The following is a 27946-nucleotide window of genomic DNA, read 5'->3' on the forward strand; positions in this document are numbered from 1 at the left end:
GTTGCAAAATGTTGTGTTCAGAGGAATGGTGTTCTGGAGTAGGCATCAGAGGGCAGATGAAGGGCTTTGTAGACATGGATACATTAGAATGTGGATGAATGTGCCGGTGTTTTCTAATCTGATCAGGTGTTAAAAGTCTTGTATCACTGAGTCTGGAGCAGTACAATGCACTTCTATTGATTTCTGGGCCTATTTCCAGCCGCATCTTTATTGTGTTGTCCACGGATGTCTTCCTTGTGTCAGAAGGGATTTGGATAGTTCTGTGGACTTGTGCAGCTTCTGCCAAATGCTCCATTGAGGTGTCTATAAATCTCATTTACCCAGTACATTTGGTCTGTTGATTTTGATGTGCAGCCAACTCCAGAGTTAATCAAATATGATGCTTGCAGTTTGTCTTTAAATATTGGAGATGAAATTGAATTGTGTATATGTTATTGCGTCTGCTTAACTTGGTCATTAAATCCAGAAATAATGTTATTGGGATGACTGAGTTAGTGGCTCTGATGGCACTGGAGAAAATTTCAGAACAGTTGTTTGCACTCAAACTGCTCCCAATACTTAAACAGTGAATGGAAATATACACATTTGCACCTTAACCCCAAAGAAGCTCTCCAAATTAAAAGTATAAATTTAATTCATGAAGTGGAGCTCAATTTCCAACAGCTAAGTTGTGTACATGCACCTCAAATCTATATAATGGCAGCTTATTTGGTCAGTGATTTGAGATTATTTTCAAAATTCTGCTCCACTCCTTTGTTTTACCAGCTTTTATTGTAGTTTGTTAGAAATGGTTTTCATCAATATTTTAATTTTGTAATGAGAGAATGTATCCATCAATAGTATAATATAAAATAGAAAGGCATATTTAAAACTCCTATATGCATCTTTGACAAGACTTTGTTGAAGAACAGATCTTGCATAAAATACTTTATGGCTTCACTGTTTTTGGAGACAAATCAGAAAATTCCCAGATTATTTTACTTAGTTACTAATTATATTATCTTTGAATGTTAATGTGTTCTGTCATGAGTATAATTTCAGCATGAAATATATAAAATTCATTGTAGTGCCTGTCATAAAGTACAAATATGAAACATATTTTAACACACTGTCTTTTTTTTTGCAAGTTACACATGAATAGCAGATTTTTTGACTTTAACAATCTGGTTCTTCTTATAGGATAGCTTGGATGCCTTGATTTATGATTTGGACTTCCCTGCCTTAAGAAAGAACAAGAACATTGATAACTTCATAAATCGATGTGAGTGTTATAAAATTTTGCATAGTATTTTATGTTTCAGAAATAGTTAATGTTGATAGTGTTGGTATAGCCATTATTTTCCAAGTAAGAAATCCTAGCCTGATTTAAGAAAACTATTATAACAAAATGTCTGTTTGTAAATTAATATTGTTATGGAGTTTGAGTATGCCACAAGGTAATTTGGGTTGTTAAAAATATAAAATTTGGTTTGACTTGTCAAGTTTTAGTTGTATTAAGCTTTGCTTCAAAACTATTTAAAACATAAATCTAGATCTTGCTAGAGTGCGGCATCTTGTGATCTTCCCCATTAGTTGGACTATTTTCCTCACCACCTTCCCCCCCCGCGCTCACATTTTTTGCCCTCTAAGTTATTGAGTGAGGTGAAGGGGATGGACTGTGCGTACTGCAGTGAACAATGAATGATGAATACATTAAGAAAATGTTGGAAATACATGATCAGGCAGAACATATGGAGAGAACAAGAAAATTAACATTTCAAGTTTATCTTTCATCAGAACTGATAATAGAAATCAATTGTGTTAAGTACCAAAAAAAGTAGAAATAGAGAGAACCTGTCTGTGATAGAGTAAAGACCAAGAGAGACTGACACAAGTAACAGTTTTGCTGGCTGGGAGACACTGATGAAGGTTTGTTATTTGAAGCTGATTAGCTTGGTGGAGGTGAAAATGAGAGAAAGAATAAGAAATGGTGCTAGAAATGTGAGATGTAAGGTAACAGAAGGTGGAAATCTTAAATGAGAACCATGAATTTTGAAAAAAATTCAAATCTGGAAAGAGGAAAACATTACAGGCTGATGATCTTTCATCTGAACTAGCCAAAACTGGAAAGTTTGGTTTTCTGGAATTAAGCTCTTGAGCGCTGTGCCTACCAAATACACCAATCTACTTCCTTAACAAATGTGACTTAAAGATTGAGAAAGAAGTGGAAGAAGAAAATGGGCAGATCAATTTTAAATCTCATACTCTGAGAAAAGCAGGAAGGAAAGGTTATTTGGAAAGAGACAAAAGTTTTTGCTCTTAAAACAAATTAGCTTCTTCAGGAATGGAAAGGGAATTGTTCCCTTTAACCATTAAAGAAACAGTTGCATAATGTGTATACAGATACTTCTATTTAGCAGCTCTAATTTTCTTGGGCAATTTGTTGATTTTTGTTTTTGCAATTCAAAACATTATACAGTATGGAAACAAGCCCTTCGGCTCGACTGGTCCACGCCGACCAAGGTGCCCCATCCAAGCTAGACCCATTTGCCAGCGTTTGGCTCATAACGTTGTAATCCTTTCCAATTCATGTACCTGCCCAACTGTCTTTTAAAAGGTGTTATTGTACCTGCCTCGACCTCTTCCCCTGGAAGCTCATTCCACATAGATACCACCCTTCGTGTAATTAAAAAAAACTTGACCCTCAAGTTCCTATTAAATCTTTCCTCTCTCACCTTAAACCTATGGCCTATGGTTCTTGATTCCCCAACCCTGGGGGAAAAGTCTGAATGCATTCAACCCATCTATGCCCCTCATGATTTTATACCCCTCCTATAAGATCACCTCTCAGTCTCCTACACTCTAAGGAATAAAGTCCTAGCTTGTCCAAGCTCTTCCTATAACTCAGTCCCTCAAGTCCTGGCAACATCTTTGTAAATAGTTTTTACATGCTTTCCAGTTGAATAACATTTTTCCAAAATCAGAGCAACCAAAAGTGAACACAATACTCTAATTGCGGCTTCACCAGCATCCTGTAGAACTGCACCAAGACCTCCCAGTTTTTATACTCAATGCCCTGACTTATGAAGGCCAGCATGCCAAAAGCTGCCTTCACCACCCTGTCTACCTGTGACTCCACTTTCAGGGAACCATTTATTTGTACTCCAATGTCCCTCTGTTCTCTAACACTCCCCAGGGCCCTGCCGTTCACTGTGGAAGCCCTACCTGGATTTGACTTTCCAAAATGCAACACCTCTCACTTATCCGAATGAAACTCCATTTGTCATTCCTCAGCCCGCTTACTCAGCTGATCAAGATCACCCTACAATTTTTATAACCACCTTCATTGTCCACAATACCACCTATTTTAGTGTCATCTGCAAACTTACTAACCATGTCTTGTACATTCTTATCCAAATCATTGAAATAGATGACAAGCAACAATGGGCCCAGCACCGACCCCTGAGGCACACTGCTAGTCACGGGCCTCTGGTCTGAGAAACAACCTTCCAACATTACCCTCTGCTTTCTACCATCCAGCCAATGTGCATCCAGTTAGCCAGCTCTCCCTGGATTCCATGCGATGTAACCTTTCAGAGCAACCTACCATGTGGAACCTTATAAAAGGCCTTACTGAAATCCACGTCTACTACCCTGCCCTCATCAACTTCCTTGGTCATGTCATCAAAATACTCAATTAAGTTCATAAGACATGATCTCCTGTGCACAAAGTCATACTGACTACCCTTAATTAACCTCTTTCCAGATGTATGTATATCTTATCCCTCAAAATCCTCTCCAGTAACTTGCCTACCATGGATATTAGACTTTCTGATCTATAGTTCCCAGGTTTTTCTTTGCCATCCTTCTTAAATAAAGGCACAACGTTCGCTACCCTCCAGTCTAATGGCACCGCATCCATGGCTAACGATTATACAAATACCTCAGCCAGGGTCCTCTCAATTTCTTCCCTAGCCTCCCACGGTGTTCTTGGATATACATGGTCAGGCCCTGGAGATTTGTCTACCTTTATACATTTACACCTACAGTTCATGGTGTATTAATTCCTGTTGCACATTGCTGAATGAATTGGATGCTGAGGTTATTGTTTTGGCAATAAAATTCTGCACTATATTCTGTGGTTCTATGAAGAGATTCATAATTTATTACTCTGGCAAAGCCAGGGTGAAAACTGTCACTTCAAAACCTTTTTGTTTTGTTCATCAGGACAAGTTTTAGCATTGTTTTTAACTCTGTTCATGCAAAATATAAATTAATAACACTTTTATTTTAAGAAACTAGTTTTCCTAAGATGTTAGGCATCATAAATTTCATGTTTTATCACACCACTCAATTTCTATCTGCAAATTACTATCATCAGTGATAGTGTACATCTTCTTTCTGATCTATCACAGTCTTGAATGGCATGGTTTCAGTGTTGAATCTTGCAGCTCTTAAAAGACAGAGCTGATAATGAAGTGGCCAGTAGCAATACTGAAACTCAGAATATTTCACTATGTGGTAGAGTTGACAGTTATACTTTTTATTACTCATTTTTGGTTAAATTCAGATGTATCAATGTACGGCACTTACAGGAATCTCACTTTTTTTCTATCAGTTAATGAGTATGATTCCTTTTGAGTTTTAATTTTATAAAAGTTGAGTCTAGTGCTCTTTGCAAGGCAAAATCTGCAGCAGTTTTGTAATGCATTGTGCAGCTGGCTATTATAGACTAAATCCCAGGAGGAGTTTGGAAAGATTCTTTTTTGGAAACTGGTAGTGGTTATTTTCTAAAAGTTGCTTAATGCAGAGGATCAGCCGATTCTGAACCGCAGATGAATGTGTACAAATGCCTGTGGGATTTTCCTTTTTTTTCCATAAAATTTGCCAAGTGCTCAAAATCTGTGTTCCAGAGTATAAGCTGGTCATTGATGCAAAGTACTGAGATCAACTTCATTTGAGAAAGCAGAGTGAAGGAAAAATAATGCTGGGTTCAATTCAACTTATCTTTTTTGAGTGTGAGGTAAACTAAACTGTTAGTTGACTCAGTTTAGTTTAAATGTTAAAGAATGTTGGCTGGTTTTCTATATTTTTTCCACCATTTGTTTATATTTCACTGATTTTTTTTGGGGGGGGGGGTTAGCTTTGCCTTTTAGATTTCTAGTCAGTGTATTTGTAACCTTTTATATTTGGCAAAGTTTAAAATGAAGAATCTTAGGAAAGTTTTAGACATTTGTGACATGTTGATTAAACTTGCATAACCAAAGCTACAGTGTTCAAAACTGCAGGTTTCAATTTTGAAGAAGTTATTTGAAGATTCCTTACTTCAGGATGTCAACACAGTTATTGGTGTGACAGTGGTGGCCTTGTGGTTTGCTAATCCAATACCAATTACAAGTCTTGCCATCATAGAAGCAAAATTCCCCATTTACCTTTTTAGAGATATGCATCTGCTATTTCTTAGCTTGGGAAACTCGTGTTTCCAATCCGATGCTATTTAAATTGCAATAACAGAACATTCACAATCACTGTGAAGTGCAATAAGAAGTAACTTGATGGAATATTGGTAACAGCTCATTACATTTTAGACCATTCTAAGTTGATCACAGAAGAAACAACAAAAATTTAGTAATATTCAGCTGGTCAGACGGCATCCACAGCAAAAGATGTAGAATTAACACTTCAGGATGATAACCTTCATTAGAACTCTTGAGCTCTAAGGGAAGTGAAATAGAAGTGTAGTCAAAAGAGCAAAAGGTTTTTGGTGAACCAGTGTTATGCTGTCTCCAGTAGCCATACTTTCTATAAATAAAATACCCCTTGCCACATTAAATGATACAATCATTTTTGAACCATTCATAAACCTGCACTGTGATCATCCTTTAACTTGGTAATATCTTTTGACCTAGAGGAACATGCTACGATTGTTGTATTCCTACGAATATACAATTACACCTGCATCTTTTACAATTTTTTATATTTAAGAATGTTATTCCAACATTGAATACCATGGTGAGCACATACCCCTTAAGGTTCAGTAAACCTAAATAAATTTAAATGCATTAATGTCCATGCAGTTTATACCACATGCAAATTGCTATAAGCTTTCAATACAATCTGTATACATAACTGCTTCACCACAAAGTCAGTGAGATGTTTGGGTTGGCAAACAGTTCTTCCAGATCTGGTCGCTGGTTGCTATTCTTTTTGGCCTGCTTGTTCTGCAGCAAGGATTGCTGGGCATCTTCTGTTAACTTGTCATAGACTGATCTCCCAAAGATTTTCTGCACTGTGCCTCAGTTGATGCTTGTTGTATGTAGCATCTTGCTTGGCCTTCACCTTGTAGGATCTAGGTTGTGACTGTTGCCCTGTGATTATGGCTTTCTGGCACCTTTCTTGTTGGCACCACCATTCAGCTTTCCTTTTCAGTTTTCTCAGTGGTTCACACATTTCTCTCTGGGACAGCAACCTAATTTAAGAAGCTGACAAATCCAAGGAAACATGTTTGACTAATCTATTAAATTATTTAAGGAGGTGTTTAGTTGTTCTGTTGTTGTTCATCACTTGTTCTTTACTAAGACTATAAACTTCTAGTCTATATCCTTGCAATGTGTATGGAAATGGCTAATTAGACCAATCTAGGCTTGACAGTTCCTTTCACACAGGTGACAGAGGTGTAGGAATGCTGCTGTATCAGTGGTTCTTGATTTTCGCGATTCTCTTTTCCTCTTTGCTTTCTCCATTCTAGCTTCCTCATATGAGTGAGCACAGCTTTTTTCCTCCAAACTTTCCTGCCGCAAAATTCAGCGTCAGAAGTTTGCAAAGGAACATCTAAACAAGCCTGATGCATTTTGGAAACAAGTCCTGTGGACTGATGAAGTTAAAATAGAACTTTTTGGTCGCAATGAGCAAAGGTATGTTTGGAGGAAAAAAGGGTGCAGAATTTCATGAAAAGAACACCTCTCCAACTGTTAAGCACGGGGGGTGGATCGATCATGCTTTGGGCTTGTGTTGCAGCCAGTGGCACGAGGAACATTTCACTGGTAGAGGGAAGAATGAATTCAATTAAATACCAGCAAATTCTGGAAGCAAACATCACACCTTCTGTATGAAGATGAAAAGAGGATGGCTTCTACAACAGGATAACGATCCTAAACATACCTCAAAATCCACAATGGACTACCTCAAGAGGCACAAGCTGAAGGTTTTGCCATGGCCCTCAAGACCCCGACCTAAACATCATCGAAAATCTGTGGATAGATCACAAAAGAGCAGTGCGTGCAAGACGGCCCAAGAATCTCTCAGAACTAGAAGCCGTTTGCAAGGAGGAATGGGTGAAAATCCCCCAAACAAGAATTGAAAGATTCTTAGCTGGCTACAGAAAGCGTTTACAGGCTGTGATACTTGCCAAAGGGGGTGTTACTAAGTACTGACCATGCGGGGTGTCCAAACTTTTGCTTTGAGCCCTTTTCCTTTTTTGCTATTTTGAAACTGTAAAAGATGGAAATAAAAAAATAATGTTGCTTAAAATATTAAAGAAATGTGTCAGCTTTAACTTTGTCTTTTGGAAATAAGGTCATCTTTTACTTGCTTAGCTATTCACAATAACAGAAATTTTGACCAGGGGTGCCCAAACTTTTGCGTGTCAGTGTTGTAACTCTTCATGTTCTAGGAGTCTTTGAATCTCTTTTTCTGTCTGCCATGTGATTGTTGCCCTTGCTCCTCTCTCCTTAAAGTAGCTGCTTTGGTATTCTGTCATCAGATCTTCTTTTGACATCTCTGTGATTTTTTTTCAGCATTGTGTAAATGCTGGGGAGATTTGTTTGGGACAGAATCTGTGTGTCTGGAATCTTGTCTTGCCAATTGATGCAAAGCATTCTGTGCAGGCAGGTCATGTGGAAGTGGTTAAGCTGTCTGGCATGGCTGCTGTACATTGTCCATGTATTGTGCTGTTGGCATACCCACTTTATTCTATGATTGCGAGAAATAAAGTGGGCATTCCAACAGCACAATACATCTTCAGCTTGGTCTTTAGGGTGATTCCTCTTCATTCCCACACTTCTCAGTCTTCCAAAAGCAGAGTTGACTTTTGCTATCCTATTGTTAACTTCATCAATGTTGACTGAGCCTGAGAGTGCTGCCAAGGTATGTGAACTTGTCTGCTATCAGAAGCCTCTGACCTTTCACAAGAAGGTTTGTTTCTGCATATGGGGTGCTTGGTGCAGGGTGGTGCATGATTTCTGTTTTCTTCGTGCCAATTGCGAGACCAAAGTTGCCACAGTCACTGGCAAATTTGTCCAAGCTTTCCTGCATTTCAGCTTCTGAGTTTGCATTGAATGCACAGTCATCAGCAAAGAGGAAGTCCCTTTAAGGTGGTTTCTTGTACTTTGGTTTTTGGCTAAGAGTCTCCAAAGGTTAAAGAGAGCACTGTCAGTCCTGTATCGTAGGTTGATTCCATCTTCTTTATTGGGGAGGCATCAGACAGCATTGCAAAGAATATCATACTAAACAGTGTGGGGCAAGAACACAGCCTTGTTTCACACCATTGGTGACCAAGAGTGGGTCTGAAGACTGCTTGTCATTCATTACCCTGGCCATCATACCGTCATGGAGTTGTCAATTGTGGTGAACTTTTCAGGGCAACCATACTTTGCCATGATCTTCCATAGGCCCTCACACCGAACAGAATCAATAGCTTTAGTGAGATCGACAAAGGTGGTGAACGAGCTGTAGTTTTGTTCTTGGTACATCTCTTGGAGTTGTCTTGTAGTGAAGATCATATCTGCATATGTAAGAAGATGCAAGTGGATATGAAGTATTGATAAGGTCCCACACGAGTTCAGTCAGCAAGGTTAGAGCATGTGAAATTAGGGGTAAAATACTAGTATAGATTGACAGACAAAGCAAAGAGTGATAATAGATGTCTAAACAAGTCCTTCTCAGGCCGGCAGGATATGGCTGGTGGAGTACTTCAGTCATCAGTGGCTTACAATCTATATCAGTTATAGAGCTGAGGAGGCCAAATGACATTTCCAAGATTAATGATGATACAAAGCTAAATGGGATTGTAAGTAGTGAAGGTGATGTGAAGGGCTTCAAGGGGATTTGGACAAGCCATGTGAGAGCAGATAGCATATATAGTGGAAGAATGTGAGGTCATCCACTTCAATGTGCAAAACTAAAAAGTAGAGTTTTTTTTCACATGGTGAGAGATTGGGAATTATTGAAGTGACCGATGTTTTTGCACACAAGTCGCTGAAAAGTAATGTGAAGCAAGCAACTGGGAAAGCAAATGTGTTAGCTTTGATTGGAAAAGAATTTGAGTGCGGGAGAAAAGACATATTTGCTGTAATTATATAGTGTCTTGGTGGCACTGCACAGGAATATTGTGTATGGTTTTGGTCTCTGTCTAAAAATGTATATATGTGCTATGGAAGGAGTCCAATGTAGGTTGAATAGATTGGTTCCTGGGATGATGGGTTTGTTTCACCCAAATTCATTCTAATTCTACATTATATCTACTGAGTTATGATCATTTCTCTTTACTGTACTGACCTCATCCTATATTAATAGTGCTACCTCATCTTTTTTAATCCCTCCTTGCATGTCCTTCCTCAATGTTGCATTCTAGTCCATGCCCTCATCTTTCTCTGTAACATCTTCTTGCATTTGTACAGAACTTGAAAATTTTATTACTTTCATGCCAGTTTCCATCCTGCTCTCATGTTCAGGTGGTCCATGTCTGACTCTTCCTTTTCTTAATGTCTTTAGCCCATTCACTAAGATGGAGATAATGATCAATATCCAATGTAAACGCACTGTCTCCCATACCTTTGACTGCACGACTACTTGTCCTGCATCCTTAAGGTTTGTTCCATTCTCCTAGCTTTTCTGTCATATCTGGTCTGATAGCAAGACTTCCGACACCAGTGCCTTTAAGATGTCTTCCCTTTAAAGGAAACTTTGTCTCTATCATAGTTGACAGGGCTCTCAACTGCATTACTTCACTTCTGTTCTTAACTCCTCTCCACCCAGCTATCCAAAAATAAGGTTGCTTTGTCCACCCCTTCTACCACACTGGTCTCCATATATAATGAAGCATCCTCTGTATTTTGTTTTGACACCTCCAACAGGATTTGATCACCATCTTCCCATCCCCTTGCCTGCCTTGTCACCATTCTGAAGAGACCATTCCCTCCACAACTCTCTGATTTGCTTTCCATTTCCACCAATCACTCCTCTTCTCATGGCACTTTCACAAGCAACTGTAGGAGATGCAAAAACCTGCTCTTTTACCTCCTCCCTTTACTATTATCAAGGCATCAAGCTGTCCTTCCAGGTGAAGCGACAATTCACTTGCCCTATCAATTTAGTGGTTTTCATCAGTGCTTACGATGTGGTCTCTGGTGAAACCATATATAGACTGGATGATCAGTAGGCAATGCACCTCCATTTAGATTGCAAGGATGACTATGAGCTTCCAGTCTTCTAACACTCATTCTCTGCTGAACTCCCGCTCTGACCTCTGTCTTTGGCTTCGTAGAATGCTCTTGTGATGGACAAGGTAAACTCAAGGAACGTCACTTCATTTTCATCTGGGTATGTGATAAGCATTTCTTCTTGAACAAGGCCATAGCTGCTTGAATTTGTGTTATTTTTCCTTTTCTGTCTATAACTGCTGGTTTGTGAAGTAATTGTCATCTTGACAACTGTGATCTATACCCTATCACAGACATGGACTCTGTTCTCTCTACCCTCCCCCCTTTCAGCAACTTAAAACACGTTTATCTTCCCACTTTTCCACTTCTGGTAAAGAGTCCTTGACCTGAAGTGTCAACTCTTTCTCTCCCCAGATACAGTGTTTGACCTGCTGAGTGCATCTAGCATTTTCTGTTTGTGCTTAATCTATTAATACCTGGTTGTAAGTTCATGATTCCATCCTCATTGTTTATTGGGTATTATTTTTAAACAGCAGTCCCCAAAACTGAAAATTATTACATCGTAACTCCTGTATTTAACTTTAAATACAATAGTAAACTTGATTTTGATTACATGAGGATGATTTAATAATTTTAATATACATCTCTTGCAGATAAAGATGCGATGAGTAAAGTTCGGGATTTAAGGATGAAAGCAGAAGATTATGAAGTTGTTAAAGTGATCGGTAGAGGAGCATTTGGTGAAGTTCAGCTGGTATGTTTGTGGCAATACTTTATTTGCTGTTTGTTTTGTTGAGGCCAGAAATCAAAGTGGTGATGTAATCAGAATACTCCAAAATGCCACACCCTCTAATGGTGGAGCAGCAACCTACATTTTCAATGTAGCTCCTTCCTTTGATCTTTGGATGGCAGATAATCCTGTATCCACGCAGTAAAAAGAATGCTTAATCTAAATTGAGAAGTACTGCAAAAATTAAACTGAGGAGCAGGGTCAAGTTGAAGAGGTGGTCAATGTAAGTAATCCTGGGCTGTTAGGAATTTTGTTGATACTATGCAAAATACATTTTGCACAATTATCTTTCCTGGTTTTACGTCAATAGTATAGTGAGGAATATACCAGGCGTTCAGGTTGCATATTGTGGTGGAATACAATTCTGGCAGAATACAAGGAAGCATGTTCTTTTGGACTTCTTGCTAAATTTTAAGTAGTTATATCTGTACTGAAGTAATCTCATCTAGCATGCCGAACAAGATAAAGGCTGTCCTCTTGAAAACAGGACTTTATCTCCAAGATCTCCTACCAATGCTGTCACAAATCAAAGTCAAGTTTATTGTCATATTGTACTAGTACATGTATGCACAGGTGCAATGAAAAACTTACTTGCAGCAGCAGCATTGCAGGCACATAGCATCATATAAGGAGCATTCACAAGAAAAGCATATATTAAACATAACATACACAATTTTTACAAGAAAGAACCAAATTAGAACAAAAAAAAGGTCCATTTTAGTGCAAAGTCGTCATAGTGTTGCTAAACTGTAGTGATTAGGATTGTGCAGGTTGGTTCAAGAACAGAATGGTTGAATGGAGTAGCTGTTCTTGAACCTGGTGGTGTGGGACTTCAGGCTTCTGTACCTCCTGTCCAATGGTAGCTGTGAAATGATGGCATGGCCCAGATGGTGAGGATCTTTGGATGTTGGCTTCTTGAGGTGGTGCCTTCTGTAGATAATACCAGTGGTGGGGAGGGATGTTTCTGTGATGTATTGGGCAGAGTCCACTTCTCTCTGCAGCTTGCGTTCCTGCACATTTGAATTACCCTACCAGACCATGATGCAACCAGTCAGGTAGAAGCTTGTTAGAGAGTTTGGTGTCGTGCTGAACCTCCTTGGCCTTCCAAGAAAGTAAAGACATTTGCATGCTTTCCTTGTGAGTGCGTCTATGTGCTGGGCCCAAGACAGGTCATCCGATATGTTAACACCCAGGAATTTAAAGTTGCTGATTACCTCCACTGTCGATTTCCCCCAGTGTAGACTGGCATATGTTCGCCCTCCTTCCCCTTACTGAAGTCAACAATCAGTTCTTTAGTTTTACTGACATTGAGTGAGAGGTTGTTGTTGCGGCAGCACCTAACCAAGTGTTCTATCTCGCTCCTAATACAATGTAGATACAAATGTGTATCTACAGCTGGTAGATGGGTGAAACTGACATCAAATAGGTTTTTCCTTTATACAAGTTCTCTCACTACCTTCTGTGGCCATGTTTGACAGCTATGTTTTATTTTCGAAACCTGCCTGGTTTTATCAGTGACGCACCATTGAGGTGCTGTTATTACTACTGCTTACTATACTGAGTACTGAGATACTATGTGCCTGTGATGCTGCTGCAAATAAATTTTTCATTGCACCTATGCGTACATGTACTTGTGCATATGACAATAAACTTGACTATTTTTTTTTGTGATTTTCTTTTTGGTGATGGCTGATGAAGCTGCCACCCAATGTGCACTGTTCTTTTGCTGCCCTCATTGATATTCCAAATAGTGTTCGAAGTGGATTACTGATTCATTGCCTGAATCTATAAGTGGCAGTCGGTGGAAAATTGTTCAGCTTTATTTGAATGATTTAATTTTTTTTAACGTGTGTATTGTTTATTTAATCAATAGTTAGGAAAAGAATGGGCCTCCTTCCTCAAATATATTTGAGGGGTAGGGGAAATCTTATTAAGCAGTTTTAGATTTTTACTGTTCATGAGATATCTTTATGTATTCTAAATGCTGTAATAAAGCACTGAGTTTCTTTTAATGGATGCAGTATTTGAGTTGATCCTTTTTCTTTGCTCCTTGGAAACTTCTGTGAGGTTTGCATTAGCGAATTAATACTTAATGGACAGAGGCTGAATGTAGAACTTTTATTTAACCGGTTATAATATTTTTAAGATTTCTGTTGCAAAGTTTGATATTTTAAATTTTTTGGAACTTGATAATTTTTAAAACAACTTCACTATCTGTGGGTTGAAAGAATAGTTTCTAATGTATTCCATAAAACTGAAATATTTTAACTATGGAGTGTTACAGTAGAAGTCATTATGTATTCATCAAAATTACTGTAAGGTCCATAAGTAAACACGTTAACAACTTTCATCTGGAAGCATACATGTTGAGCCTATATCTTAAATTCAGACTTCCTGTTTCTTATGTGTTGTTGCAATATTTTTTAGGTAAGACATAGAGGTACACGTAAAGTATTTGCAATGAAACTGCTCAGCAAGTTTGAAATGATAAAGAGATCAGACTCGGCATTCTTTTGGGAAGAAAGGGGCATCATGGCATTCGCAAATAGTCCATGGGTTGTACAGGTATCTCGTGCATATTTATTATCATTTGTAATTTAGTACTTGGAAAATCTGAATATAAATTGGAGTTATAGATTCTGAAAATGTCTGTCATGGTAAGTTTTCAGATTCAGAATTGATTTTCACCCATAAATTTGAGAGATTTTAGCAAATCTAGTAGGTAGTTGAACCATAATAATTAAAACGATTCTTAGTTCAATTTTAATCTGCAGTTTTTAAGTGTCAGCTGTGATTTTTAATATGAATTTTTTCTAGTTGTGGGAGCAGTGTGCATGGCATCAGATGATGACAGTTGTTTCATTATTGATTGAATAATTGCTAGAAATTAGCATGACTTACTGATGAATAGTAGCAGTTAAGGGAGTTATAGGCAGGAAACGTACCCATATCCATAAAGCATCAGTCCCATTTCCCCAGTTTATTTCCCTGTATTCTTTTTGCATGCCATCAACTCCCCGCTAATTCTCTTGCCACCCACCTATACTGGAGCATTTTACAATTGTCATCTAATACCACGCATTCTACTCCTAGCACTACAAAAGCTACTTTGTAAAAAATCATTTGTTAGCCATTTCACAAGAAACAAGAAATATATTTGTAGAGAGTGGACAAGATAGTGCAACTTTTCTTTCATTACCATTTGCTTTGTCATTCGCCAGCACCCATTTTGTCATGTAATCACTGTTCATTTGCCCTGTAGATGTCTGATCTGAGAATTTTTGATTATATTTAGATTTCCAGCATTTGCAGTATCTTGTATTTTACATGTTTATTTTCATTTGCATAGTATGGAGTGGCAACATTATCTTTTCAAACATTTGAATTAATCAATCTATTTTCCTCTCCTAAATAGCTATCCTATGCTTTTCAAGATAATCGTTATCTCTACATGGTGATGGAATACATGCCTGGAGGGGATCTTGTAAATTTAATGAGTAATTATGATATGCCTGAAAAATGGGCCAGGTTTTACACAGCAGAAGTTGTTCTCGCTTTGGATGCGATTCATTCCATGGGCTTCATTCACAGGTAATTATTCGACAGTTGATCCTGGCTGTTGCAAATTGGAAATTCAGATTTGGTGCAGTTATGTGTTGAACATGATACTGAAACAATAAACATTCAGATAATTCCATGTTTGCATGTTGTGTTTGAGGAGTGGTTTAATATTAATCCTTTAGAATGAGTCAGAAGGTTACAGGTTCAAATTCCATTCTTGGGATTTGAGCCCCAAATCTAAATTAATACTGCATGATATTACTGAGGCAGTGCTGCAATGTCTTGAGTGTTGTCTTTAAGATGGGACATTTAGCTGTGGTTCCCTCTGCCTTCTGAGGTGGGCATAGAAGTTTCTATGCCACGGGTCAATATTTATCCCTTGACCAACAAAACAAATAGATTTGCTGGTCGTTATCATATTGCTGTTAATGGGATGTTATGCATAAATTTGTTATATATGACAATGGTAATCATACTTCAGAAGTACTTTGTTAGCTGAGTTTTTGGTGACATCTTGAGGTCACCAATGTCCTATGGCAATGCCTGTTTTTCCTTAGTGTGTGAATCAGGGGTTGTTAAGCATGTTTGTGTGTGGGGTGTATATATCAAATGTTAAGTAAATAACTTTTTTTTGTCTTTTCAGAGATGTGAAACCAGATAATATGTTGCTTGACAAAGCTGGTCATTTAAAATTAGCAGATTTTGGAACTTGCATGAAAATGAATAAAGTAAGTTGCAGTGTTCTGTGTTGACTCTCCTGAAAATTTATCATTATTTGATTCTTTCCAAGTCTGCTGCTACAAGGTTGTTTTCTTCATATTGGTATACTGTTTTATCTCCTAATGCACTGTTGAATTCAACATGAACCATTTAAAAAAAATTACTGTAATATTTATTGTAAAATAGTAATACCTAGAGTTTTGGTGTGGACTTGGTGAACCAAAGACACTGTTCCATGCTGTATTTCCTTAAGACTCTAAACTGAGATGGAAGATAGTTTTGAGTGCTAATAATCTCCAAATTGTTAATTATTCCTAAAAATGTAAACAAGAAGCAATTTATCAGCTTGTGTGAATCTTACAAATGCCCCTGTATTCATTGTGTTAATGTTCAGTGCTTGCTGGAAAGGGTCTGGTACAGATCTTTTATGAACAAAGATCAGTTCTGAATCAGAGGGTGTCATGGACAAATGTTGGGAGAGCAGAATTATTTTAAAACAACTGACTAATGTGGCCTCTTTTTTTATATAAAAAAATAATCAAATTTTCTGAATCTGAAAGGTTTCTTTTCTGTTTTACTTTTAATTTCCTTCATATTTGTGATAACTTGTCAACAGCATTATAGTCACTTTTAATATAGATTTAATTGTTACAGAAGAGAATAAGATGCATTTCATACCTTTTATCCAAAAATGCTTCAGAATCGAGGATTAATTTTGAAGTGCTGTTTGTAAGTGGCAGATAATTTTCATGAGTGACCAATTTAATGTTGGATTGTTCACGGAGTCAAGAGGATACAACTGAGCAGTATGTGTGCCCTCATCCAGAAGATGATGCATCCAGTAATGCAATGCTCTTTGTTATACTGTGGGTGATGAGGTCCCGGAGTTGAACCTGAAACTAAGACCTTCTGAAGTAGCCAAGAATGTTGCTACTGAATGAAAACTTGTGCAGGTTATTCACTAAATTCTCTGAATAATCATTTCACATTCTATCCTGCACTTCATCTCATGCTTTTGCATTTCTGTAACTGTGTGATGTAGGATATTTGCTTGGAATGAGTAAACTAACCGTTTTTCTTGCTACTGTAGGAAGGAATGGTGCGATGTGATACAGCTGTTGGGACACCCGATTACATTTCCCCTGAGGTGCTGAAATCTCAAGGTGGAGATGGTTATTATGGGAGGGAGTGTGATTGGTGGTCAGTAGGAGTATTCCTGTATGAGATGCTTGTTGGTGAGTGAAGAAATTGTACATTAAATATGCTAGTGTGATTAAATATTAATTCTGTTACCAAAATGTGGTTTTAAATTAAAAATTGATGTAAACTATTTTCATTTTAACTAATCTTTTGAATTTGAAGGAGAAAATATTTGGAACTTACTGATGCATTGTGGCTGCAGCATTTATGCATGTTGTATTTGCCCTGATGGTAGCACAAAGTTAAAGCTATTGGGAGCTTATAGTAATTTTTAAATTATATGACTGTCCAAGAATTCCATTCAGCTTGGTGTGTTTTGGTTCAGTTTTGCCCTTTACTATGTATGTAATCATTTGTCATAGCTCTATCAGCTTAAATAATTTGAATAGGAATTGAGGTCTTTGGCTGACTCGAGGCCGATGAAAATGTAAATGTACCTGCCTGGTACATTTTAGAGCTGTCCTACAGGCTGGATGCTTTCAAAATAAAATGAGCATTAAAATTAAATGTTTGGATTATGCATCACATCATAAATATGATCCTCGAGTATTGTTAATTTATTCTGGTGCAATAGAATAATTGATATCATTTTATACCAGAGTCATCCTGGGAGGTAATGTATACCATAATGAAATTAATTATTGGGGTGACTATGATCCAGTGGATAAGGTTACTACATCAATGACATTAATACTTATGAAGCCTTACTGGTGACTCTTCTCTGCTTTTATAGGTGATACACCATTTTATGCAGATTCATTAGTTGGAACATACAGCAAAATTATGAATCACAAAAACTCATTGTTGTTTCCTGAAGATAATGATATTTCTAAGGATGCAAAAAGCCTCATCTGTGCTTTCCTCACTGACAGGTATGAAAACTAATCTGTTGACAATGGGAATTTCAGCTCTCTAAAATGTTGCTATGCATTGATGGTCTGCAGGTACTAATTTTTTTTCTGGGCTCATTACTGAAAAATGCTAGTTCAGACTCTTATTTGAAAATAATCTAGATCATAAATGGGGTCCAATCTATTTGTATGAAATACTATTAGAAAAATGTGGGATTCTAGTTGAGAATCAACTGTCTTCCACCCTTCCATCCCATATCCTATTCTACATTGTCTTGAGCTACAGTAGAAAAAAGGTTGTGAAATTGTTCCACAGGCAATAAACCTTTCTCAAACATGCAAACTCAGCAGTAGTTATTATGAAAGCCTATGGAGCCCACATCACATAAAAAGATCCAGATTAAATAAGGTTTCTGTACAGAAGGACAGAAGTCTTCAAAAATATTGTTATCACCAGGGACAGAATAAAATTTTGAAAATTGGTACATCAGTGATTTTTGTCAGTTTTGGCTTGTCTAAAGGGAGCAAACAAAGAATTAGTCACAGAATTATAGAGACGTAGAGCATGGAAACAAGCCCTTTGGCCCAACTGGTCCATGCTAGTCACGTGCCAGCGTTTGGCCCATAACTTTCTAAACCTTTCCAATCCTGTCCAACTGTCTTTTAAAAGTTTGTTATTGTACCTGTCTCAACCACTTCTCCGGCAGCTCATTCCACATGGGTACTACCCTTTGTGTAAACAAAAAAGTTGCCTCTCATGTTCCTTTTAAACCTTTCCCCTCACCTTAAATTTATGTCCTCTAGTTCTTGATACCCCTAATCTGGGGAGAAAGACTGAGTGTATTCACCCTATCTATCCCCCTCATGATTTTATACACTCCTATAAGATCATCTGTCAGTCTCCACACGCTAAGGAATAAACTTGTCGCCTGTCCAACCTCGCCTTTTCACTCAGTCCCTCAAGTCCTGGCAGCATCCTTGCAAATCTTTTCTGCACTCTTTCTAGTTTAATAACATCTTTCCAATAGCAGGGCGATCAAAACTGAATTGTTAATGATTTTAAATTGGATTGACTTGAAGTAAATTGTATCCTTTTTAAACAAAAAAGCAAAGCTGCAGGTCATATACCACTGTTCTTCTGATATGAACTGCAGTACTTTTTTAGTAATGTTGATTATTTTCACTAGGGAAGTAAGACTAGGCCGGAATGGTGTTGCAGAAATCAAAAAGCATCCTTTCTTTCGAAATGATCAATGGACCTGGGAAAATATTAGAGAGAGTAAGTTATCATTAATGTTACTCAAAATGTTATGCAGTGTTATTCTGAAATTATATTAAAACCAATATATCCTTTTGTATTTTCTGTTGGAATATAAATTTGTGCTAATTGACAATTCCATTGTTCTTCAAGATTAAAATGCCATAATTTCTATCAGATTGGAAAATTGCATTCCATTGCTGTCAAAGTGCAATTTTTATTATGGTAGGTATAAATTAAGGATAATAATGGCAAAGTTTCTGACTCCATTGCTCATCCAGAATATGATTTCTCCAATTTTACAGGTTAATTATCTTTCTGTCTATTACATATACAGTGGCATGCAGAAGTTTGGGCACCCCTGGTCAAAATTTCTGTTATTGTGAATAGCTAAGCGAGTAAAAGATGACCTGATTTCCAAAAGGCATAAAGTTAAAGATGACACATTTCTTTAATATTTTAAGCAAGATTACTTTTTTATTTCCATCTTTTACAGTTTCAAAATAACAAAAAAGGAAAAGGGCCCAAAGCAAAGTTTGGGCACCCTGCGTCGTCAGTACTTAGTAACACCCCCTTTGGCAAGTATCGCAGCTTGTAAGTGCTTTCTTTAGCCAGCTACGAGTCTTCCAATTCTTGTTTGAGGGATTTTCGCCCATTCTTCCTTGCAAAAGGCTTCTAGTTCTGTGAGATTCTTGGGCCGCCTTGCGTACACTGCTCTTTTGAGGACTATCCGCAGATTTTCAATGATTTTTAGGTCGGGGGACTGTGAGGGCCATGGCAAAACCTTCAGCTTGTGCCTCTTGAGGTAGTCCATTATGGATTTTGAGGTGTGTTTAGGATCGTTATCCTGTTGTAGAAGCCATCCTCTTTTCATCAGCTCTTTTATTTTTACAGATGGTGTGGTGTTTGCTTCCAGAATTTGCTGGTATTTAAGTGAATTCATTCTTCCCTGTACCAGTGAAATGTTCCCCGTGCATCTGGCTGCAACACAAGCCCAAAACATGATCGATCCACCCCCATGCTTAACAGTTGGAGAGGTGTTCTTTTCATGAAACTCTGCACCCTTTTTTCCTCCAAACTTTCCTGCATCCTCACCACAAAATTCAGCTTCAGAAGTTTGAAAGGAACCTCTAAACAAGCCTGATGCATTTTGGAAACAAGTCCTGCGGACTGATGAAGTTAAAATAGAACTTTTTGGCCACAATGAGCAAAGGTATGTTTGGAGAAAAAAGGGTGCAGAATTTCATGAAAAGAACACCTCCCCAACTGTTAAGCATGGGGGTGGATTGATCATGCTTTGGGCTTGTATTGCAGCCAGTGGCATGGGGAACATTTCACTGGTAGAGGGAAGAATGAATTCACTTAAATACCAGCAAGTTCTGGAAGCAAACCTCACACTGTCTTTAAAAAAAAATAAAGCTGAAGATGAAAAGAGAATGGCTTCCACAACAGGATAACGATCCTAAACACACCTCAAAATCCACAATGGACTACCTCAAGAGGCACAAGCTGAAGGTTTTGCCATGGCCCTCACAGTCCCCTGACCTAAACATCATAGAAAATCTGTGGATAGTCCTCAAAAGAGCAGTGCATGCAAGACGGCCCAAGAATCTCACAGAACTAGAAGCCTTTTGCAAGGAAGAATGGGCAAAAATCCCCCAAACAAGAATTGAAAGACTCGTAGCTGGCAACAGAAAGCGTTTCCAAGCTGTGATACTTGCCAAAGGGCTGTTACTAAGTACTGACCATGCAGGGTGCCCAAACTTTGCTTTGGGTCCTTCTCCTTTTTTGTTATTTTGAAACTGTAAAAGATGGAAATAAAAAAGTAACCTTGCTTAAAATATTAAAGAAATGTGTCATCTTTACCTGATTTCCAAAAGGCATAAAGTTAATCTTTTACTCGCTTAGCTATTCACAATAACAGAAATTTTGACCAGGGGTGCCCAAACTTTTGCATGCCACTGTATATCTTTTGTCTTGTGTCTGTAGTCCATTATTCTAGGTCTCTTATTTTGACCCATCAGTCACTCGAAACTTTAATGCATTTATGAGGGGGTTGACCCATGAGAAAAGATTGTGTAGAATAGGTCTTTACTCTTTGGAGTTTAGAAGAATGAGTGATTATTTTATTGAAACACAAGATTCTGAGGGTGGTTGACACAGTAGAGCTGTGAAAATGATTCCTCTGGAAGATGAGTCCAGAATTAGGGGGAACAGTGTCAGAATAAGGAGAGGGTCACTTAAGACTCGAGCAAGATTTACGGCTTTGCTTGCAAATCTTGGAATTCTTTACACCAGAGAACTCTGGCTGTTGAATCATTCCATTTATGTGAGGATAAGAAAGATTTTTGAACTATAGCAGAATCAAGGTTTATGTCAATGGAGCAGGAAAATGGAGATGAACCAGATTCTTACTGGATGGCATTGCAGGTTTGAGGAGCTATGCATAAGGTCTGACCCTTTTTTATATTTTTAAATAAATTGAATAAATCCTAATTTTAAACACCTCTAGCACACCTCCATTGATCTGAATAGTGCTAGTGAAAAGTTCTTATGTATTTGTACTTTCTCATGCCAGGGTAACATTCTAATGAATGTGTAATAAAATGTCTGAAGTCCTCAATATTTTATAGTACAGAACCCAAAACTTCAATTTATATCCTTACCATATTAAGGGTTCTTTGTTGCCTCTTAGCTTTTATATTCTACACTTTTGTAAAAACCAAAACTAGAATTCCTTTTGCTTTTTCAACCTTATCATTGTGTATTTGGAGAAGTGGAAAATCATCTGGTATTGGTGGCTGTGTCTTGACATATTGAAAAATGAGTACAGATAGATTATGAGGGGAAAAAACTGTTGAAAGCAAAATAAGTATGGGAAATCGTAATTACGTGACAAGTAGCTTTATTTTTTTTTACATTGTAGGGGAAAGAGGAGATTTGTAGATGTTCCATGGTTGAGTCCTTGTTTTGTTATTAATGTAAATACAAATATTTAGTTCATACCTGTGCTCAAATGAAGCTAATTATCCGAAACATTTGTGAAAGTAGCCTTCACAGTTACCGTGTTGACATCATATTGCTAATGCAGAAAATCCACAAAAGCTAACTGATCTTTTTTTAAAAAAAAACAACCTGACAACTGATTGTCTTAATAAAAAGGAGCCCTAACAAGCAAAATCCTTGAATTTTACTAGTGCCCATGTATCATATTTCTCAATTTCAGTCTGTGAAAAGTGAAGGTCTTGCCAATAATAGGAAACCAAATGGTAAGAGATTCAAGGATATAAGGTGGTTCCATAGATTAAGTAGACCAGCGGGTGGGAGTAAGTGGTTTAGAGGGGATCTGAGAAGGGACTTTTTCACCCAAGATGGTTGAGGTCTGAAATGCACTTCATAGGATGTGGTGGAGGCAGGTACCATCACGACGCTTCTTTTAAAAAAAAACCATCTGCATGAGTACTAGATTCCCCAAAGCATGATAACCTACAGACCAAGTGCTGGTAAACGGGATTGGTATAGATAGGTACTTGGTGATCAAGATAGACATGGTGGGCTGAAGGGGCTGTTGCTGTGCTTTATGACTCCATGTGCTAATAGATCAACTTTTGTTGCATGAAGGCATAAAGCAGGAAACAATGCATTTTTGTAGTGGATTCTGTAACAAAAAACACTTGTACAAGGAAATAAACATGGAATTCATGATGTTTATTTCTTGGCTGATAGGGAACATGCACCACTATTCAATCTCCTCTTAAACGTGTGCATTTTCTGACATATTGTAATGTTTCTAATTCCTTCATTTGAAGCCTGCAGTGGGATACTTTGGGAGGGTTATAGATATATCAAGTATTTACAAGATTGAACCAGGATATTTTACGCTGTGAAGGATTTTCACAAACTATGCCAAAGCTGGTTATAAGTTTTCCACGTGCTAATGTGATTTTTACTTTTTTTCTAATATTCTGTTTTAAAGGCTATTAGATTTTGCATCTGCTGGGGTTTTCCAAGTGAAAACAATTTTTTGTTTGATGAAAAACCTCCAGCATAGTTTTAATTGTAGTATTAAATTTATACTCGTTTCCATTGGACATAATTCCTGATGCGGTATTCAGAACTATGTTTTCTCCCATGTTTCCTCAGAATGAAGGTCTTTTATCCTAAGTCTTATTTTTTGTGTGATTCAAGAGTATTTGCATTTCAAGTATATATTGTTTTTATTTTGCCTGCAATGGTTTCTTATTGGGCAGAAGTTTTAATTATTAGCATTCCATATACTGCTGTGTAATTCCTTGTAAATTACTCTTAATAGTGGCTTAAATTGGCTGATTTATTTCTCAGTGATCAGTTTGTAAAATTCTTTAACATTTTTCTGGTTGTTGACATAAGCACAGTTTGTTTTATCTGTGTATTTTTATGAATAGTATCACTTGTCTTTCTCCATTTCACTGCATTTCCTAAAAAAAAGGAAAATAGTTTAACAAAAGAAAAGGGCATGTTGTGTTAAAACAAATCCTCTTTGGATTGGGAAAAGGTGGCACAGTGACACCATGCTGACTGAGGTTGAATCCTGAACTGGGTGCAGTTGGTGCGGAGTTTGTCCATTCCATCCCCACCCCAGTGGCTGTGTGGGTTTCTTGTGGGTGCTCTTGTGTCCTCCCAAAGACATGCTAGTGGGTTAAATAGCTGCTGTAGATTATCCCTTAGTTGTAGGTAAGTGACAAAAGCTAGTGCAAACATTTACAGAACCAAATGGGCATATCTAAATGGGATTGGAATACAAGAGTGAACTAATCATTCATCACATTTGGATTCCTAGACAGACATAAGCTTGAGTTCCACAATCAGGTTTATGTCCAAAACTGAGGAAGGGCTTGGAGAGCAGCATTGGATTAATTTGACTGTATTAGACCAATCCTTAGAACTGAATTTTGAAAACGAGTTCAATTAATTTGTTTTTATGTTCATGAGTTTGGAAGATGGATGGTGATTTGACGGAGGGTTCAAATTGAAAATGGGATTTTGTAGGTTAAGTGTGTAGCGATTATTCCTTCAGTCCAGGAATCTTGAGAAGGGGAACATGCTTCAAGAATAGAACCAAGCCATTTTGGAGTGAAGGAGGGCAGCACTTTTTGCTCAAAGTCTACAGGAATCTGAAGCATTTGCCTTTAAAAGGTTGTGAATGTTGTGTAAATTTAAATTTTCTGATATGCAAAGGATAGAATTTTGTAAGACAAGTATGTTAATGGAACAAAAAGTTGGATTAATGTTAGCTGGTATCTGACTGATTGGACTGAATTATATCTGAAAAGCAATTGGGCACTATGTGCACACAGAGAACACTTTGGGCAGCTGGAAATGCTGAATAGTACTGATATGACATTCCAGTGTGTAATACAATTAACCCATGTATGTGTTTCATTGTAGTTTCTGCACCTGTTGTGCCTGAGCTAAGTAGTGACATTGACACTAGCAATTTTGATGACTTGGAAGAAGACAAGGGTGAGGAAGAAACTTTTCCTGTACCGAAAGCCTTTGTTGGAAATCAGTTACCTTTTGTTGGCTTCACATACTACAGAGACCACCAGTGAGTATTAATATGTGTAACGAAAATCAAAAAAGTCAGCAGGGGCCATAAATCTGAAGTAAAAACAGAAAATGCTGAAACATTCTTTCTCAGTTGTGATGAAGGGTCTCAGATCTGGAATGTTAACTATATTTCTCTTTCCACGTTTGTTGCCTGACTTGCTGAGTGTTTCCAGCATTTTCTTTAAAATCCAGTCAACTTGTTTAAAGCAAAAAAGCAAAGCTCTGAAACCAGGATTTTACTCTTTAACAGAACATTAAAGCCTATAAAAAAAAAACTGTTGAGTAACACAATGTTTTGATGGGTTGTAATTGAATTATATCTGAAAAGCAATTGGGCACTATGTGCACACAGAGAACACTTTGGGCAAGCCTTTCACTGAGACCAGCCCAGCAAATTCAACAATGTCAATCAGTGCACAATACAAGATTGACATTACTTTACCAATATATTTCTGCCACAAACACAATATGTGAATAGCATGTGCCTTGCCTGCAAAGTTGGGTCTCAACTGGAAAGTAAAGCCCCCATTTTTCTCACGTCACTTCTGCTCCCTTCTCCTTTGATCTATGCAGCAATATTTTCCACTACATTTAACATCTGCCCTCCATCCCCAACCCCATCAATCTATTTACCCTATTCTCCCCACAGCTTGATTTTATTTCAACCTCCTCTCCATGCTACATGAACTCCTCAAATCCACTATCTTCTCTCTGGTTCCATTGGTTCTTAATGTTCACAATTTTTCTCCACTCCCATCTTCCCTCTCAATTCCCTTGCTTTCTCTTTTCCTCTTCCCCCACTACCAAGGTGGAAGATTGCAGGGGTAAGGACAAATAGACAATTAGTATATATTAAAATATCATCTTTGTTAAAATGGGGTCAGTTCCCCAAAAGTCATCTTTCCATGGTATATTTTCAGAGGTTGAAGGATTACTATCTGAAAGTTTCTAAAACAGATTTGCAAATAACCACTCATATCCATTGACTGAGCTCTACCTAAATTCAATTTGGATAGAATTTACTTACCTATTCTACCCCCTATGACTAATGATTTACTGTTCTCACTGAATCTTAAGCATTGGAAATTTCATGGCTATTTGCATCAGTAATTAGTTCATCCTTTGAATAATAGTATCTCTATTTATGTGTTTGTCAAAGACTAATATCCAGAAATAATTCCCCTCACACACCCCTCAGCAACTCTGTACTCAAGTATATCTGTCATGAAGCATCTGATAAGACACGCTCAGCATTTGTTTCACTGTGTACCTTTTTGCCTTCGTCTCTCATCTCTGCTCCACAGATATCATTCCCATTAGGCATCTTATAGTCCTGAAAGTTGTAAATCAACTGATGAAAATATGCACTTTTGGTATTAACTGCTTTGACATAGTTATATTGAGATGGATAATAACTATTTACATAATTTTTCATTGTTTTAATTCTTTCTCTTTATAGGAATTCATCTGGTACTCCAAAACGAGCCAGTGATTGTAGAACTAGTTCTACCATAGACAATAGCCAAGTAAGCATTTTGTTATTGGTTTTAGATGATCCTTGAGTAGTTAAGTGCAATTCTTGATGCAGTTTAGTTGCAATGCTCTCTCTGCAATCCAGAAAACAAACTATTTATTGTAAAAAGCTTATTACTAAAGCAAAAGGGTCAGTCTCAGACCAGCTTGTCAGGAATAATTGGTCTTGGAGAGGAATAAAAAAAAATCAAGAGAAGATCAGCATCATCATTAAAGGTCACTTTAATTTTTTTTCAGGTAGCTTTTCAAAGCTGCACTCTAGAGTTGTGAGGCAGGTTTATGGTATTTAATAGATGTTTCATAAAACTATGTCACACAATGCTGAAGGAATTAGGAAGGTAGGTAGAATGTGTAGTGGAGATGTGAAAAAGGAAAGGTAAAGAACATAGAAAATAGAAGCATAGGGGCAAAATTGCCCTTAAATCTGCTTTACCATTTAAAAGATTGTAATTTTTTTTCTGAAACCACATCCAATTTTCTAGTGTATCTCCAATCTCTCAATTCCCTTAATGTCAAAAAAACTGATTTCACTCTTGAATTTGATGTATTATTCCACATTCATGAGTCCTTAAGGATAGAGTTCCAAAGGTGTACAACACCAAGATGAAAAAAAAATTCTTAAGATTCCTTACATCTTAGTCCCTAAAGGCTTGTCACCTTATCCTGAGATTCTTATTCCATAGTCCTATGGTGGATAGTCTATTTCAGCATCTGGTCTGTCCCAACCTCTCTCAGAATCTTGTGCATCTCAATGAAATTACCTCATGGTGATTTCATTAGTCAGTTGTGCTCAATTTTTTCTTGTATGACGATTGTCTCACTGAAGGAATTAATCAAAAGAATCTATCCTACATCATATATTAAACAGGTGTCAATTTTCTTAGGACTGGTTATTAAAATTGTAATGCTACTTGGGCACAGCATCAACAAAATCTTGTACAACTGAAGCAAGACTCCCTTGTTTTAATACTCCAACTCCCTTGCAATGAAGGCCAACTTGTTGTTTGCCTTCAAAATTCTTTGCTGTACCAGTGTGTTGACCTGCTGCTTATCCATCAACCAGCATGGCAAAATCCTTATAATGTGACTTTTTCTAGTTGTTTATTAAACTTGTCACTTGCTATTATTTCTGCCAAGGAAAAATTGAAAAGAAAGCAGATAATTAAAAGTAATGTATTAAGGACCTTTATAAAACAGTGTTGAAACAGAAGTGTAGGGGGAAATCTGGTTCAGGAAGTTAGTGTTTTGCTGATGTTTGAAAAGTTGAAAGTAATGTACTCAAGGAGCTAGTGTTAGATCCACTTTTGTTCTTGATGCATGATTTGGATCTGGATGTCGTAAGCACTGTCTCAGTTTGATGATATAAAGAAAGGATTTGCAAAAACACTTCATAAAGATATAAATATGCGTATTAGATGAGTGAAAGGAACAGAAGTAGTAATTTTTTTTAAAAATGTGTAGCAGTGTAAAGTAATACATTATAATTGGGGGGAAAATAAGGTAGGAAGTTCAAAACTGGTTCCTAGAAAGTATGCATGCAGATGGATTAAGCCAACAGCAATTAGGTTTGAATAATAACTTAAAGTACAAAAAATATTTTAATGAATTGTTTTGGGTGTAATTTTGGGAATCATTTGGAGTGGCAGGAAACTATTATGGAAAAGAGTTATGGATGTCTGCAAAAGGTTACCATAACTCATCTGATGTCATAGATGTGCTTTGGGTTCAAAACCAAAATGTAAATTAACCTTTTTAAAATTTTTATCCTAAACTATGATGAAGCTAGAAAAAAAATTCAAGCAAAATAAATGTCTATGCCAAATGTAACATTAGCAATGGCTTTATCTTGAAGAAGTCACTATAAATCATGGCCAAAGTTACAATGATCAAGGCCTTTGAAATCAGCTAAGGGCTGATTTTTCTTTGGAAGAATACACTGGAAGAAATAGCAGGATTGCAATGGCATGCATCCACTGCGCTCTGGTGGCTCACTGGTCATTAGAAGATTTGGACTAAATTCTCTTTC

At 37.4% G+C, this 27946-nt stretch overlaps 1 protein-coding gene across 1 annotated transcript in view; it reads left to right on the top strand.

Annotated features, from left to right (window-relative positions):
• rock1 (Rho-associated, coiled-coil containing protein kinase 1) overlaps positions 1-27946 on the top strand; it is a 107964-nt gene that overhangs the window by 27811 nt on the left and 52207 nt on the right. Inside the window, exons 2-11 of the mRNA XM_052023028.1 lie at positions 1180-1261; positions 11072-11172; positions 13636-13773; positions 14624-14799; positions 15413-15497; positions 16580-16724; positions 17423-17561; positions 18728-18819; positions 24226-24385; positions 25847-25913. Of these exons, the coding sequence (XP_051878988.1) occupies positions 1180-1261; positions 11072-11172; positions 13636-13773; positions 14624-14799; positions 15413-15497; positions 16580-16724; positions 17423-17561; positions 18728-18819; positions 24226-24385; positions 25847-25913 (1185 nt within the window). The remainder of the gene's footprint in view (positions 1-1179; positions 1262-11071; positions 11173-13635; positions 13774-14623; positions 14800-15412; positions 15498-16579; positions 16725-17422; positions 17562-18727; positions 18820-24225; positions 24386-25846; positions 25914-27946) is intronic.

This window comes from Pristis pectinata, chromosome 9, assembly GCF_009764475.1.
Source record: "Pristis pectinata isolate sPriPec2 chromosome 9, sPriPec2.1.pri, whole genome shotgun sequence".
Taxonomy (NCBI): Eukaryota; Metazoa; Chordata; class Chondrichthyes; order Rhinopristiformes; family Pristidae; genus Pristis; species Pristis pectinata.